Here is an 18,503-nt window from a genome sequence, read left to right as displayed (position 1 = left end):
GCAGCAGAACATCCTATCTAAACAGTTAAAAACTATCTAATCATAACATCCACTCACACAATCACACCACCATAAAACCATTAGCACCAGTAAACATTATGATCGTGAATATGAATGTGATCTTTATATATGGAATACTGTTATGTATTTCACTTTATCTCAATCTTCGATATCTCACATAGAAAGTGATTTTCCTTTTGGCAATCACTTCAACTCGCACAGAGTTAGTGAGTTACAGGCCCTAGTTACCTATCCGCCTTACACTAAACATCTACAGGACCGGGCAGTACTCCGCACTCACCCTAAATTCTTACCTAAGGTAGTTTCGGATTTTCACCTCAATCAATCCATCATACTACCTACCTTTTTTTTCCCAGGCCCCATTCCAATCCAGAAGAGCAGGCTCTGCATACCCTTGACTGTAAACGGGCTCTAGCATTCTATCTAGACCATACAGCTGCCTACAGGCAAGCAGTTAATTGTTCGTCTCTTTCCACCCTAACAAATTAGGGCAGCCTGTGGGTAAGCAGACTCTCTCTTCCTGGTTGGCGGACTGCATATCCTTTTGCTATCAGCAAGCGGGCATTCCACTCCAAGACCGTGTTAAAGCACACTCTGTGAGGGCCATGGCAACTTCAGTAGCACACCTATGCTCTGTGCCGCTTCCTGACATTTGCAGGGCTGTCACCTGGAGTTCTCTCCACACTTTCGCAGCCCACTATTGCTTGGACAAAGCCGGAAAGCAAGATTCCATCTTCGGCCAGTCTGTCCTTGGCACATCACATTGTAAACAGGTTACGAACACCCTTCCGCCTGCCCGGTGGGGTTCAGGATGCCCTCTACCAAATTCCACCCCAGTTGTTGGGCCTGTTACGTGCCTTTGGGTACATTTTGGTGCATCCTCATCTCAGTACTCGCCCATATGTGAGGACTACCATACTGCTTGTCCTGTGAGAAAGCAAATGTTCCGTACCTGTATCAGGTGTTCTCACCTGCCTGCCACCCCACGGTGTTGGGTTCGTAACATTTTATTTTTCGGCACTGCCTGTAGCTTTTAAATAAGACTGAAGGGGGACCCCTGCTTGCTGCAGGGTTAGTGCCATGCTGGGCATGCCCAGTAGGGGCCAGTCAAAGTTCTGGAAACTTTGACAAAAGTGTTCTGTGATTGGGCTCCATCCTGTGTCACCCATGTGTGAGGACTAACATCCTGCTGTCCTGTGAACACCTGTTACAGGTAAGCAACATTTGCTATAGGTGGGGGGGGGGGGGGGGGGGAGAGGAACTTTTTTTTTTTTTTTTTCCCCTACATTTTTTTTTTCTCACCCTTCCCCCGGGGGAAAAGCAAATGCCCCAGTACAACAAAGAAAAGGCAAACACTGAGGCACCAAAACTCCTATCCGCATTCATATCAGGTAGGTGGAGCAGTAGCACTAAGACTTATGTGGTGGTATATAGGGTATGGCAAACATGTGCCAGCAAGTCCCCTATGCTGTTGCTAGGGGTATGGCAAGTAAGCATTTACCAGTAAGTCCCCTAAATTGGAATTAGGGGCATGGCAGGTAGACATGTGCTAATAAGTCCCTATGGTGGTACCAAGGGTATAGAAGCTGAGCATCAAGCAGCAGACAGACATGACAGTGACTACAGAAGGAATGCATGCTTTGCACAGCATATTTAACATGCTCAATCTTCAAGATCAGTGTCCCTAGATCCATGGAACAGTGATAGATAGGCTTAGAAAAATGCTTCACTGCAATACATAAATTGATGAATCCACAAGTACCAGGAAATAAACGATATCAACAATTAATAAACCATTCCTGAAATTAATAGGGGGTGGGAAGCTCAAAGAGACCTCATATATTGAATGCCCAATCGCTAGGCTAATAAAAGCTTATGGTAGCGCAAGCTTTTCTTTGTTTATAATCATAGGCCTTAATGAGCTGTATTATGAAGGGCGCTATATGATGTATAGCTGTCCCGATGCACTTGGAGTCTTAAATTGTACTGAAAAGTTGTACTTAACTTGCAACTTAAATGTCCGGCATCAAGATCAGAGTGCTGGTGATAAGGATGGTAAAGTGGTGAAGTCCGACTTTGTTCCGACACGACGTGTTTCGGAGGAAACCTCCTTCCTCAGGGGGTCGGGTACCGCTGCTACCTGCTGTCTATCACTGTCCGGAGATGCTTGACATTACTGCGGATAAAACAAGTACAAGAGAACAAGTGCATACTTGGTCCCACCGCAAGAGAGAGATGGCAGTGTAAATTGGAGGAACACTTACTGTGTACAACGTGCTGACTTAAATCGCTGCGCCCAAAGGCGTCTGTGTGACTCTGCAAATGAAGCAATGCATAATAAAGGACACCAAACTTTGGTTTTAAAATAGGTACCTTATGCCCATATATACTACCTTGTCACGATGCTGGAGCGTAGTCAATCGCTGGGCCGTGAATAAACTATCGGCAGCGAGAGACTCAGAAACGCTGACCTTTAAGAGTGCAAAAAAGGCGCCAAACCTGTGGGTGTGTCCAAATATGGGCACTTACGTCACAGTCGGAGCCATTTTAAGACTAGGGCTGTCCATAAAAGGGAAATGATGTCGTTAGTGGCCATTTTGAAAAATGCCGGCTGGGGATTACCCATAAAACAGTCCTCCTACGAGCGCCATTTTAGAATTTAAACTACCCATAAAAGGGAAATGACGTAGTGGGAGGCCATTTTGAAAATGTTCGAACAAGAGTGTGCCCCAAACTATCCTTATATGGGTAATGCCATCACTGTCCACCATCTTTGAAAGGAGGGAGATCGGTGAAAGGGGGGGGGGGAAGAGAGAAACAATATGGGCAATCACTGAGGAGAATCTAAATGAGAGTATACCACTCTATCTTTTCTAACTTTTCAGTACAATTTAAGACTCCAAGTGCATCGGGACAGCTATACATCATATAGCACCCTTCATAATACAGCTCATTAAGACCTATGATTATAAACAAAAAAAAGCTTGCGCTACCATAAGCTTTTATTAGCCTAGCGATTGGGCATTCAATATGAGGTCTCTTTGAGCTTCCCACCCCCTATTAATTTCAGGAATGGTTTATTAATCACTGCAATACATGGCAGGACATTTTGTCAATGAGACTATGGCCTGATGAGGCATACATGACTAACTGGGCTAGATGTTAATAGCTATACAGTAACAGTTCCTAATTGATTGTGTTACACCTGTTATTCTCTATGGATTTTAATGGCCACAGAAATGAATGGGGGGGAACCCCCCCCCCAAAAAAAAACTAATTAATAGGCTCTGTTTAATTCATGGGACTCTTAATTTGTTTTGGGGAATGCCCATTTTGTTTCAAACAAATGTACATACCTAATGCTTGATTCCTCACTTAAATCCTTATCAAGCCAAAGATGACTGATATTACTGGATAGAGTGTTGTCCTTTTAGAAGAACTTCATCTTTATACAAAGGATCTTGTACCTGCATATGTGACTGGCCAATTCTACATAATTTATAAACACCTAGATGTGTTTTGGAAGTCTGTAGCAGCTGGTGTCTCACAATCGGCAGAGGGGGCATTAATTCTAATTCATAGTAGACTTGATGATAACACTACCGCTCACAGGTTTCAGCTTGTGCTAATTCAATCCCTTTTTGTATCTTGTTACCATGTGTGCAATATGTGCACATTTCTTTTTGTGTAATTAACAGCATGACAAACTACTGATATTAGAGGGCATTTTCAGCATACATAAGCTCCATATGCTCGGAGGGGGGGAATGACAAGGACTTTCTCAAGGAAATATAAAATAATGGTTGCAATATTCTGGTTAAAAATGAGATTTCCCAGTTTATAATGTATGTCTTAACTTGATAAACTGTTTATATCTGGCACATTTATTTGTATATAGTTTAAATATTTACAAAAAAAATGTTCAAATATTTCTCTTTGCATAGAGGTGTGAATCTTTTTTTTATTTTTATTTTTTTAAGGCATTTCTAAGTTGTCTACTGTAAAAGCTCTAGGTGATAAACTTTTTTTGTATAACATCCAGAATTGCCAAAACAATCAAATTATACAAATTTACTACATAGTTTTGAAAAAGACTTTGCAGCAGTTATTACAGACTTTAACTGTTGCTGCAGAATCTTGAAAAATCTGCTGGCAGGAAACTAGGGGCTCTGTCTATAGCAGATGGGAAGACAGTGGAACTTGGGGGTGTTATCTGTGAACTGAGGACCGGTAACTAGCCAGCAGCTCTGTTGCTTTACTGGCAAGACACATAATCTTCAAAGTAAGACCAACAGGGGATTGCAACAATCTGTCGGGGATAAAACTATTAAGGCTTTTGCATTGTAAAAGTAGGAGCTGAATTGATGGACTAAAAATGCGTTACTGAGTAATTGGTATGGTAGAAACCTAGGGGCCGATGCAATATTTTGGCAGAGTAAGCGGGCGCTGAACAGTCAGTGCCTGCTTCCTTAACGTGCCCCCCCCTCCCCGTGGGGGTGCCATGCAATATTTAAATTAGGGGTCACGTTAGCAAGGAGGTGCTAGGGTTGTTTACACGCCCCTAGCGCCTCCTTGCTAAGGAGAGCCCGAGTGAGTCTGCCCTCCGCCAGTTAGGAAAACAGATGCCGAGTTTATCGCAGTCTGTTTTCTTAAACACTGCACTCCCTGCACTTTTTTCTTTTTTGTTAAATTAATTAACTTTTTCCTCCTACTTAATATCGCAGTGATATTAAGTAGGAGGCAGTACAGAAAAGCAGTTTTTTTTTCAGCTTTTCTGTACTGGTTTAAGGAGTGCTCAACAATTAACGCCTGCATGTGATTATCGCAATTAGATTAACTCCGCGTTGGACGTGGGTTGTAGAGGTGCTTATTACATAAGGGGATTAATTAGCGCCTATACAATCCAGTCCAACTGCGGGTTATAACGTGCGCTCTGCTGAGTGCACTGTATTGCATCTGCCCCTTAGTGGGTGTTTCATCAACATTTTTACCTTAGTGATCTACTGCTGCTTGCACTGGCTGTTTGGTAAAGATATTTTTCTACCATTGTTCCCTTTTCTGCTTCTTGATTACCCTTTCCTAACTGTCCAATATGGAGAGGTAATAGATAACCTGTGCTTCTCTAGCTAGAGAGGTACTATATATTCTTGGTATCTATTTTTCATTTGATAGCTTCTGCTATTTTAACTTCTGTTTTTCCTTCCCACGCTATCTTTCAGGTCTAAGTGCACCACCTCTGTAGTGTTCCCATGCCCAAGCATTTTTGACCAATATGGGTCCCCTATACCACATGGCTAGCCCCAGTTTGTCTTTTAAATGAACAGGTCTGTATTTGCCAAACATTCTGGAAACCAACCCAAATTAGCTCTTGGCTTAATGTTGGATTTAGAGAACCAGAGTGGAATATCTTGAAAACCAGTAGAGACTGATTCTTTAAATGTAGGACCAAAGACAATTACCGAGAAGAAACATTTCTGTATGTATATATACTTTTAGTATTACAATCCAGTAGCCATATTCAGATCTTTCAAAACAGCTATCCTAACTAGATTTTAGACTGTCAATTTGCTTGTGTATTGGGCCCCATTTCTTCCATTTTTTTTTTTTGTTTCCTTTTCCTTAATTTTATTTTTGATTCATTTTTTTATAGAGTATTTCTTTCATGAATCATGCACACTATTTAAAATAAAATAAAAAAAATCCCTCCTTCACTTTACTCAGATTATATGAACACTCAGATAATAGGGCCTGACTTCAGTCTTTTCCCATAGAAAGAATGAAATAAAAACCTTAGTGAATCGGGCCCATATTATGAACATAGAAATAGATGACTGATCTGATAAATGTCAGCACAGCAGCATCCTATATCCTTAATGAACATAGCAAGAAGCCAGAGATTTTGGAAACTTTAAATATTCAGGAAATATACCACATAGTGAAAAGACAGCTTTTTAAAAATCTTTGCCTACCATCCATTGGTGGGAAGAAAAGCAGTATGGTTTTCCAGCCAATAGGTGAGACTGGGAAGTTAAGAATAGTTTGGTTTGATTGTATTAGAGGGCCTCCAACCCTGGAATGCTGAGAGTTAATAAAGAGGAAGAAGGAGGGGAAGGTAGAAGGAAGGGCTGCAGGAACCAGGTAAGAAGAGAGAAAAGAATGAGGGAAAAAATAAAAAACCAAGAAGATTTTAGATCATGAATGGAAAACATAAAGTATGGAAAATAAGACATGAGAGAAAAAATGAATGGGTCATAAACTAGATGAAATATGGGGAAAGCGAAGCCAGATAGGCATAAAGGATAGAAAAATAGTTTAAACTTGTCATTGTAAAACTTTCACTCATCCTACGAAAATCTCTTGATTTAGCAATCAGTGGTACACAGAACTTCATGAAAAGGTCTCTTCCTATCTCCAACAAGCAAATAAAATCAAAACTGAAAATGGGGACTTCTAGTTCACTTGGTAATTAAATATAAACTTTTTTTTTGCTAGTATTACTGCTTTAAATAAAGTACAATAACTTATAATAGGAAATAAGTTCTGCCTGACTTGTTTTGATGCACTGTATTCTGCCTTGCTTTTAGAAAGAAATTCAAGCCATGAGCCAATGCAGTCACCCCAATATAGTGACCTACTATACTTCTTTTGTGGTTAAGGATGAGCTGTGGCTGGTTATGAAACTATTAAGTGGAGGTAAGTGGTGTTTTCTTGTTCTCCCCCCCCCCCCCCTCCAATTGGTACAAAACATTCTCCATTGACAAGCAGGCTGAATTAGTCATGGCATATGGATAATATCATCCAGTGGTGCTAGAGACCCATCTCTCCTAGCTCAGAGCTTTAATTCTACTGAGCATGTGCAGGTGTTCTCACATGCTGCTTCATGAGCCCCCCTCTTTTTTATTGGGTCCAAGCTTCTACATGGACATGTTCTCACTTTTTCACTCTTCAGTGCAACCAGAAAAAAAATAGACCCAAAAAAGACTGTGACTGGATGTCAGAGGAGCAGGGCCTGAAAAATAGAACTTTGCAAGCCAGTGAATAGTTGGGAGTCTTCTCTTCTCAGAGAGGGGCCTCATCGAGACTTTCTACTTGACATATTGAACAGGTGCTCCTTAAGCAAGGTTCCATGTTCTGTAGCACTAGTTTCTGGATCTGCTGCTTCACCAGAGTTGAGCAAAGCACAGAACAAGGGTCTGTTAGCCCTTCCCAGGCACTGTGGGGGCTCATCGATGCATAAAAAGAATCGCCATGTCTCAGTTGGTGGCACAGTGAGGATCACTGCAGCTGAGGAAGGGCCCCAATGCCATTGACTCACTGGCCTTCAGGCTCCTTGTCCCCTTCAACACATTCTGCCTTGAGTCTGCCAATACAGTTTGTGCTGTTGACACATTCAGCATCTGATCAAATGGTGCTCTGTTTCCCCGGCACGATTGGAGCAGTGGTCCCCAGCTCCATTTGTGTTCGTGATATATTTGGAGGTGGGGGAGCAATTAAAGAGGCCCTAAGGGTGATTGACTAAATTTTCTACTTCCATTTCTGTCTATATCTCTGTCCTATCTCCTCAAGCAAGGAGAAGTGGATTTCTTGCACTACTAATACAAAATACTTTTTTGGTTTTCATTGGCACTGAGGGTCTTCACAATGTCTAGTGATAGCAGTTGCACACCATTGCCAGGGGATTTATCTTTCCTTACCTGGATGACTGGTTAGTGATCGGGCCTTCCCAAGCAATGGTGTTAAGACTCCTTGCAGAAGACAATCCAGTTCCTTCAGTCACTGGGGTTCATTATCAGCGTTGCCAATTAGACCTTGTTCGTACCCAAAGGATCAAGTTCATAGGGGCATTGATAGGCTCCTGGGAGGAGAGAGTTTTCCTCTCATTGGCACAAGCATTCTACCTTTTGAAACTTGATCCATAGTGTACTAAAGCAGGATCAAGTCCTGATCTGAGAGTGGTGTTTTGTTTGGGACACATGTCAGCAGCGGAGCATGTAGTTTCTGTGACCCACCAACATGTGGATTCTTCATTTGGGGGTTTGTGCTCATTGGGATCATTTGCTTCAGCCCTTGTTTCCGATGAGTCACCACAGATATGAAGGGGTCTTTCCAGTGGTTGCTAACCCAAATGTCTTGGAGATGGGACCTTCACTTCAGCTTCTACTTAATCAAATGCTGGCAATGGCTGCATCCACTAGGGGATGGTGTGTATACTTGTTTGGTTTAAAAAAAACAACACACCACAGTCTGATCTATTTCAGATCAGCCTCCTGGAACTATGAACGTTTGGACATGGATTGAAGGGTTTTTTTTGCTGGGCTTTTTTTTTTTTTTTTTTTTTTAAATTTTGTCCACCATCCTTCAGGGACAGAATTCTAATCTAAACAGACAACAAAGTAGTAATGTTCTATGAACAAACAAGGGAGTACAAGGTTGTGGACACTAGGGAATCCCTAAGAAATTAGGCTTTGTGGCAGCAAACCTACTCCCTTTCTACAAGAAACCTACCTTCCTGGTTCTCTCAACACATTGGCAGATCACCTCAGTGTTAATTTCCTAAGTGTGGTCTCTAATTCAAACAGTGGCAGACAAATTGTTCAATCTCTGGGGTCGTCCGTCAATAGACTTGTTCACATCAGAGGATAACAAAGAAGTAGAAAGTCTTTGTTCCATTCACCAATACAAGCTCAGATTCACTCCGGACACGTTATTTTTCTTCTCAGACGGGATGCAGGTCTATTCTGACTTTCTTGCAGAGAGCACTCAAGGACTGAGTGTGCCTGATAATCGGGGTCATGATGGAGAATGAGGAAGTGTGGTTCTCCTACCTTTCTAGTTGTCAGTCAACCCTTCAATCTCTTTGGGATCTGATCTGATGTTGCTGTCATTTGAACTTTACCTCTTTCCTTCTCTCAACTTGATGGTATGTATGTTAAGCACTTGCTAACTTCTTTGTCCTTTATACAAGAAAGTTGAAGATAGTGTAATCTCCACTAGGAAGCAATCCATTGGAAAATCTTTCAGATAACTATCCTCTTGGATACCGTTTTCATCTTGCTGTCAAGTTCCCTGGATATATTTGTCTGCAAGCAAAAGGAGTTTCTTTAGTAATTTTTCTCTTCTCATTGGGCCTCAGTACATCTTTGGTCAGAGTACATCTGTGCATTTGTGGCTTGTCATGTTTGAGTAGATGGAAAACTGTCAAAGTTCATGAAAGGCTTGTGGCATAAAAGACCTTCAGTTGCCAAGCTCACCAGTACCATGGGATCTCCAATGTTGTACTGGCACAACTTATAAAACTGCTTTTATGGAACATTAACTTCCTTAAAATTTCTTACCTGGAAAGTAGTGTTCTTGTTGCCATTACTTTTGACTTGAAGAATCCGTGAGCTTCAAGCATTGGTTCATTATTCATCCTACATGTAGCTTTTCTACAACACTGGTACCCCTCACTCCCCCAATCCAAGTTTCTGTCAGAAAGTAGTTATAGCTTTTCATTGAGTTATCCACATTTTTTCCAACTACATGTGAAGGGGAGAAGGTCCTACATTCATTAGACTGCAAAAGGACCTTATCTTATCTGAAAACAATTCAACCACATCATGAGACTTCCTAGCTTGTCTAAATAGATAATGATAGACTTGGAGTAGCAGTTAGTGCATATTGTTCAGCTGGATAGAAGACTGTATTGTACATTGCTGTACTCTGGCTGACCTCCAGGCTTATCAAGTAAGAGCCATGGCTACTTCAGTGGTCCACCTAAGAGCTGTATTTATTGAAGACGTCTACAAAGCACTTAGTCATCTATTCACACCTTCACTGTTCATTTACTGTCTGGACAATCTATAGAGAAGTGACCCCTTTGGGCAATCAGTTTTGTGCAGCCTGTTCACCCAATAGTCCAATCTTCAGAGGCATCTCAGTTGCTTTTTCAGTAAGTTTTCTGCTGCAGCCCTCAGCTTGGGACTCCCAATGTTTTGGCTAATTCAGCTCTTTGTCAACAGAGAAAGCAAGTTTATGATAAGCAAATGGGGTTCTTCATAGACAGCAGCTGAATTAGCCCAGTACCCGCTTGCGCCCCCCCCCCCCCCCCCCCCGGAGAGTTAACTGACTGAAGCTAAGCTCTAGAATCTACTGAGCGACATGTGCCAGCACATGTGTGAGAACTCCTGTGCATGCTCAGAGTGAAAGTGCAGTTCAGTGTCATTGGATGACATCACCCATGGGTCATGGCTTATTCATTTTGCTGTCTATAGAGAAACCTATCAAATGTAAGTTAACTTGGTATTTGAAGGGTATTTTTTATCCTAAAATGGTTGCTTAATCAGATTTCAGGAGGATCATTTTTAAACTACACATTTCACTTCATGTTTGGGTTTTTTTTTTGTTTTTGTATTTTTTATTTTTTTTTTAGTTTTATTGGTAATAGAAAGATGCAGTAAAAGAAACTTGTTATACATTGACATTTTGACCTGAATTCACCATAGGTGACTGTATCAATTGTTGTAACATGGGTTTACATAATTGCTGTGGTGGCCTTAATGTAGGTGGCTACAACCAAAACCATAGATGTACAGTTTTTTTTTCTTTCTATGATATATTCTTAAACACAAATGCAGAGTACATTTTAAGCTATCCAGTGGACATTTTATCTGTGTTGTGTTATCAGAATTTGTCTATAAGGCTTTAGTCAGATCTCCTCCTTCCTGAACCAGCGTTAGTTTTAATACTTTCAGAAAAACCTACTGAGCCATGGTAAAATCAGCTAAGGACATGTTATCAAGATATAGGAGGGGGACGTTCAGGAGATTAAGAACATAAGTTGTCATACTGGGTCAGACTGTGGGTCCATCAAGCCCAGTATTCTGTTTCCAACAGTGGTCATGCTAACAGCTTTTACCACATCCTCTGGCAATGAATTACAGAGCTTAATTGTGCATTTCAGTGAGAATTTTCTCAGATTTGTTTTAAATGTGCTACTTGCTATCTTCATGGAGTGCACTCTAGTTCCTTATATTATCTGAAAGCGTAAATAACTAATCCACACTAACCCGTTTTGGACCTCCATGATTTTATAGACCTCTATCATATCTCTCCTCTGCTGTCTCTTTTCAAGCTAATCAGCATTAACCTCTTTAGCCTTTCCTCCGTGGGTTTGTTACTAGAACAAACCTTAACAACTTAGCAATCTTAAACTTTTTTTATATTGAATTTTTAACAAAGAACATACTTGTGAACAGCTCAATATGTATGAATAAATTAGTAGAAGATTAACACATCCTCTTAGCTGGAATGTGCTTATAATTTATAAACCGTTCTGACTAGACCCTAGACATAAACCAGGAACTAAACCACAGTCTCACCACTTGAGCTGTGAGAGGAGCTGGAAGTCACAAACACTGACTCTCTCTAGGAGCAGGCTGTGGGTCTCTGAACCTGGATGAAGGACAGAGGGCTTCCCTGGTTCCTTGAGGAGAGCCAGTCAAGTTCAGCTCTGGCTGACGTTGCTAGGCTTGAGGCGCTCTTCCAAGCAATGTTATAGCACACTGAATCTGGTCAGGCAGCTTGGTTGCAGGGTGGGGCAAAGAGTGGTGGTGACTTGGATAGCTTCTTGCTGGTATTGATAGAATCTTCATAGTCTAGTCCTGAGCCCCTTTTTCCAGCTGCTTTTAATAGAGCATATGCAAATTAAGTAGCTTCATGCATATGAAAAACAGGGCCAGTTGTCACATTCTAATTGGTGGTTCTTTTCACTTTGACTGCTTGACTCCCTGCCTCCCCCTGCCCTAAGTGGGGGGGGGGGGGGGCAACCTTCTGCAAGGCAGCTGACCTGGGAGTTGCTTTGGATCTTGATATCTCCTCTCAGGATTGTATGATAGGTTGGCAAGTATTTCTGATCCTTGGCTGAAGCTTCAGATCTGTCATCTCTCAATAGACACAGCAGGCCAGCATTTTCTTTTCCCATTTTTTAATTGCTGAGAGATTTCATTCTTTAACAGAGGCTTGGACAAACAATGATTTGGCACAGGAGATAAGTCAGTCATATATTTATCTTTATCAGAAGTTCAGCATCTCTGTGTATTTGAGATACAGAGGCCAGGGTCCAAATGTGAAGTAATTTCATTTTGCTGTATGGACAGTGGTGAAACTTATGGTTTTTAGTCCTATAGTACAAACATTTTAAATAAGGTGAGAGCAGATTTTAAACTAGATAGGAGGGATCTTCCAAGGATACTTACAAAATAGAGAAGTTTAGAATATCTCAGTACAGAGCTTGTGGTTAAGGCTGAAGTAACCAGGTGGATGTAGGTAGCGTGCACAGATGGGAATGAGACTAATTGCCTGTATCTTCTATTATGTAGGTTGCAAATTCAAACAAACAAAAATTACACACTTTAAAATGTCTATATGTGAATGCCAGAAGTCTGAATATAAGATTGGAGAATTAGAATATATCATGTTATGAGGATATAGACATTATAGCTATTTCAGAGATGTGGTAGGAGTGTAATCAAGGAGATATTATTTTTTATATCGACTTTGTGGATGGATGGTACTATAGAATATAGATAAAGGATGGCAAGTATAATGATTTTGCAGCAACCAAAATGTACTGTGGAATGTTTTATGGATAGAAATTCCATGTGTGACAGACAAGCATAACAGTAGATGTATACTATAGTCCAGCTGATCAAGATGAAAAACTAAAATTCTAGCTGAAATTACGACTATTTTTGGCAAAACAGGAATAATGGAACATTTTAGTTAGGCCAGTATTGAATGTCAATTTCTTGTTTGGACATTCTAGAGAAGCTGCATGTGTGTGGTGTTTTTTTGTTTTTGATGTCATAACTGGCTGGACCTAGAACTAATGGGAGGTCGACCAGACCTAGTATCCAGTCGGCCAAAGTAATGTGGTGCCAGGCATGCTCAGGGAGCAGGCCTGGAGTTTCGGCGATTCGTGGAGGGGGTGTGTGTGTCCGGGGGGGGGGGGGGGGTCTGAGTCTAGCAGAGGGTCACCAAAAGGACAGGGAGAGCGGCTAGAAGATGGGAGGGGGTGGGGGATGGAGAGGAACTGGAGCTGGCAGGTCTCGAGCAGCAAGGCCCGGGATTGGGCAGCTCCAGACATTTGAGCAGTGCTGGCTGGCTGTGATTGGCCAGCTGGTATGAGGTTAGGAGGGGTTTCCTTGGGCTGTGCGATGCCAGCTCAGTCACTCACTGGCGTTGCAGCAGCAGGCTTGGTCGCTTGTACCGGAGGCTGAGGTCGGTAGGTGGCTCCTTTAGTCAGTGTGGTCGGTCTGTACAGCTTCGCAGGTCCAGGCGGAGGATAGGGGAGTGGCGCGAGCAGTCGTGGTAGCAGTATCGGGGCTGCCGGTGGAGCTCACCAGACCTTGCTGTGCTGACGTCAGACCAGAGCGGCGACTGTCGAGATGGATTCCGAGGAGGCTGCCTTCGTGCCGGGAGAGGTGGATGCAAGCGGAGTTGGGCTGTCTTTGGAGAATGGAGCTACGGAAAGGGTTGCCCTTGCGGTGAGTGCAGCCCGTGCTCCTTCTCTTCCTGCTGCTCCTGCTTCTTTACCTCTATCTATTTCGGTGCCGGTTTCACTGTCCAGAGGCCGCTGAGGTTGCTGCGCTGTGTGCCGGCTTGCCTGCATGCGGGGCTAGGAGAGGTGGAGTCTCTCGTGGCTCCCGCTGTTGGTTGTGTTCTTGTGAGGAGGGTGGGGTTAGGGGGGCTGTATCTGGGGCTGCTGTGGCCAGAGGAGTAGACTCTCTCTCTCCTGGTGGAGCAGCCCGGTTTCGCACCTGACTTGCTTAGCGCACAGCCGCGAACCCCTGTCCCTGGATCTCCTGCACTAGTGATGCAGAGGGTTTGGCCTCAGGTTGGCCGGGGGCGGAAAGCCAGAGTGGTTTGGAGAAGTTGGGGTGGTCGGGCATTGGGGGGCCATGGGTTGATTGGGGCCTGGACCGATCTTCTCTGGCTATGTGGCGAGGGGAGAGACAGTCAGTGCCATGTGGGGAACCTTCCGCAGAGTGGGGGGCTGCGCGGGGGAGGCCCTTGGACAGTTGGGGGATTTTCAGAAGCCTTTCAGCCGTTGTGGCATCCTGTGGGGGATGGGATGGTCCCCAATGTGGTTGGAAGGTCACCTTCTGCAGGAAGGGGTTTCTCTGGTTGTCCTGCCTGGGTGGGGCTACAGGGATTGGACAGCGGAAGTCCCTGATACAGGGGAATGGCGAGGGACCCATGGTGGAAACCTGACTTGGGGTATATCTGCTGCTCCCGCTCAGCGGGTGGACAGAGTGGGGTATGGCGGCGGGTATGGTGCCTCCTTCTGCGCCTGCCTTTGTTTCCCCGCTGGTGTCGAGGGCCAAGGAGGAGCAGAGGATTGGCGTAATGCGTCAGCCTCGGCGGGCGGCAGACTCAGGATGCATGAGTTGGTGCTGCAGGTCCAGCAGTGGTGGATCTGCCTCTGCAGGGTGAGTTTATTTTCTTTTCTAGCAGTGGTTCATGAAGCGACCTTAGGGCGCAGGATGTGATGGTGGACAAGGGAAGTACTGTCAAGGAGGGGGCGCCTGACCGCGGGGCAGAGGAGGTAGGACACAAGGATGCTGCACCCGGTGAGGTCTGCAAAACAACAAGAAAAGTCTAAGTCAAAGAGGAAGTGAGCAAGGTCGAGTATGTCTGAGTCCTCCTCTTTGTCGTCATCTTCGTCTGACTCGATGGTGTCATCGGTAACTGGAGCTAGGGTCAAGGCGTCTGATAGGGGTACCCAGGCTTTGGTTACCTCTTCTGAGCTCTGTGAGGAGGTAGCGAGATCCCTTCACAAGAAGATACACCATCGAAAATTTATCGATTATATTCCAGTTGTTGGAAGGATGGCACGGCAAGAGGAAGGAGAAGAAAAAGCACGGGAGAGGTGATCGCTTCCCAGGGACCCAGAATAAGGTCGCACGAAATGTCCATAACTGGATTTGGTCCTTCCTGCATTTAGCAAGCATGATTGGACACCGGGACCAGACTCAGTACGGCCCGTTAACTTACACTGATACATATTTGGCCGCGAGTAAGGTGTATGAGGGTTGGTCGTGGTTGAACTATGACGAGTGCTTTCGGGACCGTATGGAGGAAAACAAGTTCATGTCCTGGGGTACTCAGGATGTAGGTCTGTGGTTGACGCAGATGACCTCTAAAGCATATTCTGCCAGTCAGGGGTTATTCAAGGCGTCTGTCCCAATCTGCCTTTTCATCAAGAGCTCCCCGCGAGTAGCGCGGGCAAATCGGGATGTGAGGTAGTGACATCTGTTGGTGATTCAATTGCCCCACGTCAATCTTTCCGGACTGCAAATTCCGGCATGCATGCACCAATTGTGGGGCAGGGCACTCTCTCTCTCGGTGCATCAAGCAGCCGGGTGACGGACCCGGTTCCACCCCTGGCCCCAAAGGCCCAGCTAAGTGAGGTGGATATCAGGGCAGTTTTTGTTGCCGTGGGAGAAGCCTCCTTGTTGTTGTTAATGCAGGGATTTACAGAGGGTTTTCGTATTCCTTGAGCGGGTCGGGGTCCGGTGGGGGGAAATTGTCCATCAGTCAAAAGGATGTTTAAGGTGGTGGGGGACAAGTTACAGAATGAGGTTGATTTCGGGCCGGATTGCTGGCCCTTTGTTTCTCCCCCGTTTCCGGATTTGGTGCTGTCACCATTGGCAGTAGTCCTGAAAAAGGAGCTGGGGAAGTACAGGCTGATCCATAATCTTTTGTTTCCGGAGGGAAATTCAGTGAATGACTGCATTCCTAGGGTACGCCTCATTTGATTCAGCGGTGCGCAAGGTTAAGGGATGCCGCCTGGGAGCTTTGATGGCCAAGGTCGACATAGAGTCCACATTTCATCTGCTATCATTTCATCCGGAGAGTTTCCATTTGTTTGTTTTGATTTAATGACTGGAAAAGGAACAGTGTGCAAATCCAAGGCTCTCGTACTAAACTTTCAAAAGGTAAACTTTGATAAAATGAGAAAAATTGTTAGGAAAAAACTGAAAGGAGCAGCTACAAAAGTAAAAAATGTCAGAGGTGTGGTCATTGTTAAAATACCATTCTAGAAGCACAGTCCAGATGTATTCCACACATTAAGAAAGGTGGAAAGAAGGCAAAACGATTACCGGCATGGTTAAAAGGGGAGGTGAAAGAAGCTATTTTAGCCAAAAGATCTTCATTCAAAAATTGGAAGAAGGATCCAACAGAAGAAAATAGGATAAAGCATAAACATTGGCAAGTTAAATGTAAGACATTGATAAGACAGGCTAAGAGAATTTGAAAAGAAGTTGGCTGTAGAGGCAAAAACTCACAGTAAAAACTTTTTAAAATATATCCGAAGCAGAAAGCCTGTGAGGGAGTCAGTTGGACCGTTAGATGATCGAGGGGTTAAAGGGGCACTTAGAGAAGATAAGGCCATCGCGGAAAGATTAAATGATTTCTTTGCTTCGGTGTTTACTGAAGAGGATGTTGGGGAGGTACCCGTAATGGAGAAGGTTTTCATGGGTAAAGATTCAGATGGACTGAATCAAATCACGGTGAACCTAGAAGATATGGTAGGCCTGATTGACAAACTGAAGAGTAGTAAATCACCTGGACCGGATGGTATACACCCCAGAGTTCTGAAGGAACTAAAAAATGAAATTTCAGACCTATTAGTAAAAATTTGTAACCTGTCATTAAAATCATCCATTGTACCTGAAGACTAGAGGATAGCTAATGTAACCCCCATATTTAAAAAGGGTTCCAGGGGCAATCCGGGAAACTACAGACAGGTTAGCCTGACTTCAGTGCCAGGAAAAATAGTGGAAAGTGTTCTAAACATCAAAATCACAGAACATATAGAAAGACATGGTTTAATGGAACAAAGTCAGCATGGCTTTACCCAGGGCAAGTCTTGCCTCACAAATCTGCTTCACTTTTTTGAAGGAGTTAATAAACATGTGGATAAAGGTGAACCGGTAGATATAGTATACTTGGATTTTCAGAAGGCGTTTGACAAAGTTCCTCATGAGAGGCTTCTAGGAAAAGTAAAAAGTCATGGGATAGGTGGCGATGTCCTTTCGTGGATTGCAAACTGGCTAAAAGACAGAAAATAGAGAGTAGGATTAAATGGGCAATTCTCTCAGTGGAAGGGAGTGGACAGTGGAGTGCCTCAGGGATCTGTATTGGGACCCTTACTTTTCAATATATTTATAAATGATCTGGAAAGAAATACGACGAGTGAGATAATCAAATTTGCAGATGTCACAAAATTGTTCAGAGTAGTTAAATCACAAGCAGATTGTGATAAATTGCAGGAAGACCTTGTGAGACTGGAAAATTGGGCATCCAAATGGCAGATGAAATTTAATGTGGATAAGTGCAAGGTGATGCATATAGGGAAAAATAACCCATGCTATAATTACACAATGTTGGGTTCCATATTAGGTGCTACAACCCAAGAAAGAGATCTAGGTATCATAGTGGATAACACATTGAAATCGTCGGTGCAGTGTGCTGCGGCAGTCAAAAAAGCAAACAGAATGTTGAGAATTATTAGAAAAGGAATGGTGAATAAAACGGAAAATGTCATAATGCCTCTGTATCGCTCCATGGTGAGACCGCACCTTGAATACTGTGTACAATTCTGGTTGCCGCATCTCAAAAGATATAATTGCGATGGAGAAGGTACAGAGAAGGGCTACCAAAATGATAAGGGGAATGGAACAACTCCCATATGAGAAAAGACTAAAGAGGTTAGGACTTTTCAGCTTGGAGAAGAGACGGCTGGGGGGGGATAGTAGAAAGATATAGGGGGCACTCCATGAAGTTAGCATGGGGCACATTTAAAACTAATCGGAGAAAGTTCTTTTTTACTCAACGCACAATTAAACTCTGGAATTTGTTGCCAGAGAATGTGGTTAGTGCAGTTAGTATAGCTGTGTTTAAAAAAGGATTGGATAAGTTCTTGGAGGAGAAGTCCATTACCTGCTATTAAATTCACTTAGAGAATAGCCACTGCCATTAGTAATGGTTACATGGAATAGACTTAGTTTTTGGGTACTTGCCAGGTTCTTATGGCCTGGATTGGCCACTGTTGGAAACAGGATGCTGGGCTTGATGGACCCTTGGTCTGACCCAGTATGGCATTTTCTTATGTTCTTATGTTTGGTTTCTGCTTTCACAGGGCGTTTTATTTTGATAAATGCATGCCTATGGGCTGTTCCATCGCATGTGCCTATTTCGAGGCGTTCAGTACTTTCATTCACTGGGTGGTTGGGAGGCTCTCAGGATTGGAGAACATCGTTCATTACCTGGATGATTTTTTTTTGTTGAACAGGTGGGTTCCGATGATTGCGCCGGTCTGTTGTGCTGTTTTCAGGAAGTCTCTCGTGATTTTGGGATTCCTTTGTCAGCGGGGAAAACGGAAGGTCCATGCACTACGCTAGTCTTTTTGGGGATTGAAGTGGATTCTGATGCTA

At 43.5% G+C, this 18,503-nt stretch overlaps 1 protein-coding gene across 1 annotated transcript in view; it reads left to right on the top strand.

Moving 5' to 3' along the window:
* STK39 (serine/threonine kinase 39) overlaps window positions 1–18,503 on the top strand; it is a 484,232-nt gene that overhangs the window by 64,837 nt on the left and 400,892 nt on the right. Inside the window, exon 3 of the mRNA XM_029605673.1 lies at window positions 6,606–6,714. Within this exon, the coding sequence (XP_029461533.1) occupies window positions 6,606–6,714 (109 nt within the window). The remainder of the gene's footprint in view (window positions 1–6,605; window positions 6,715–18,503) is intronic.

This window comes from Rhinatrema bivittatum, chromosome 6, assembly GCF_901001135.1.
Source record: "Rhinatrema bivittatum chromosome 6, aRhiBiv1.1, whole genome shotgun sequence".
NCBI classification, from domain to species: domain Eukaryota; kingdom Metazoa; phylum Chordata; class Amphibia; order Gymnophiona; family Rhinatrematidae; genus Rhinatrema; species Rhinatrema bivittatum.
Note: the sequence above shows the minus strand (reverse complement) of the source record. Positions and strands in the feature narration are given on the sequence as shown.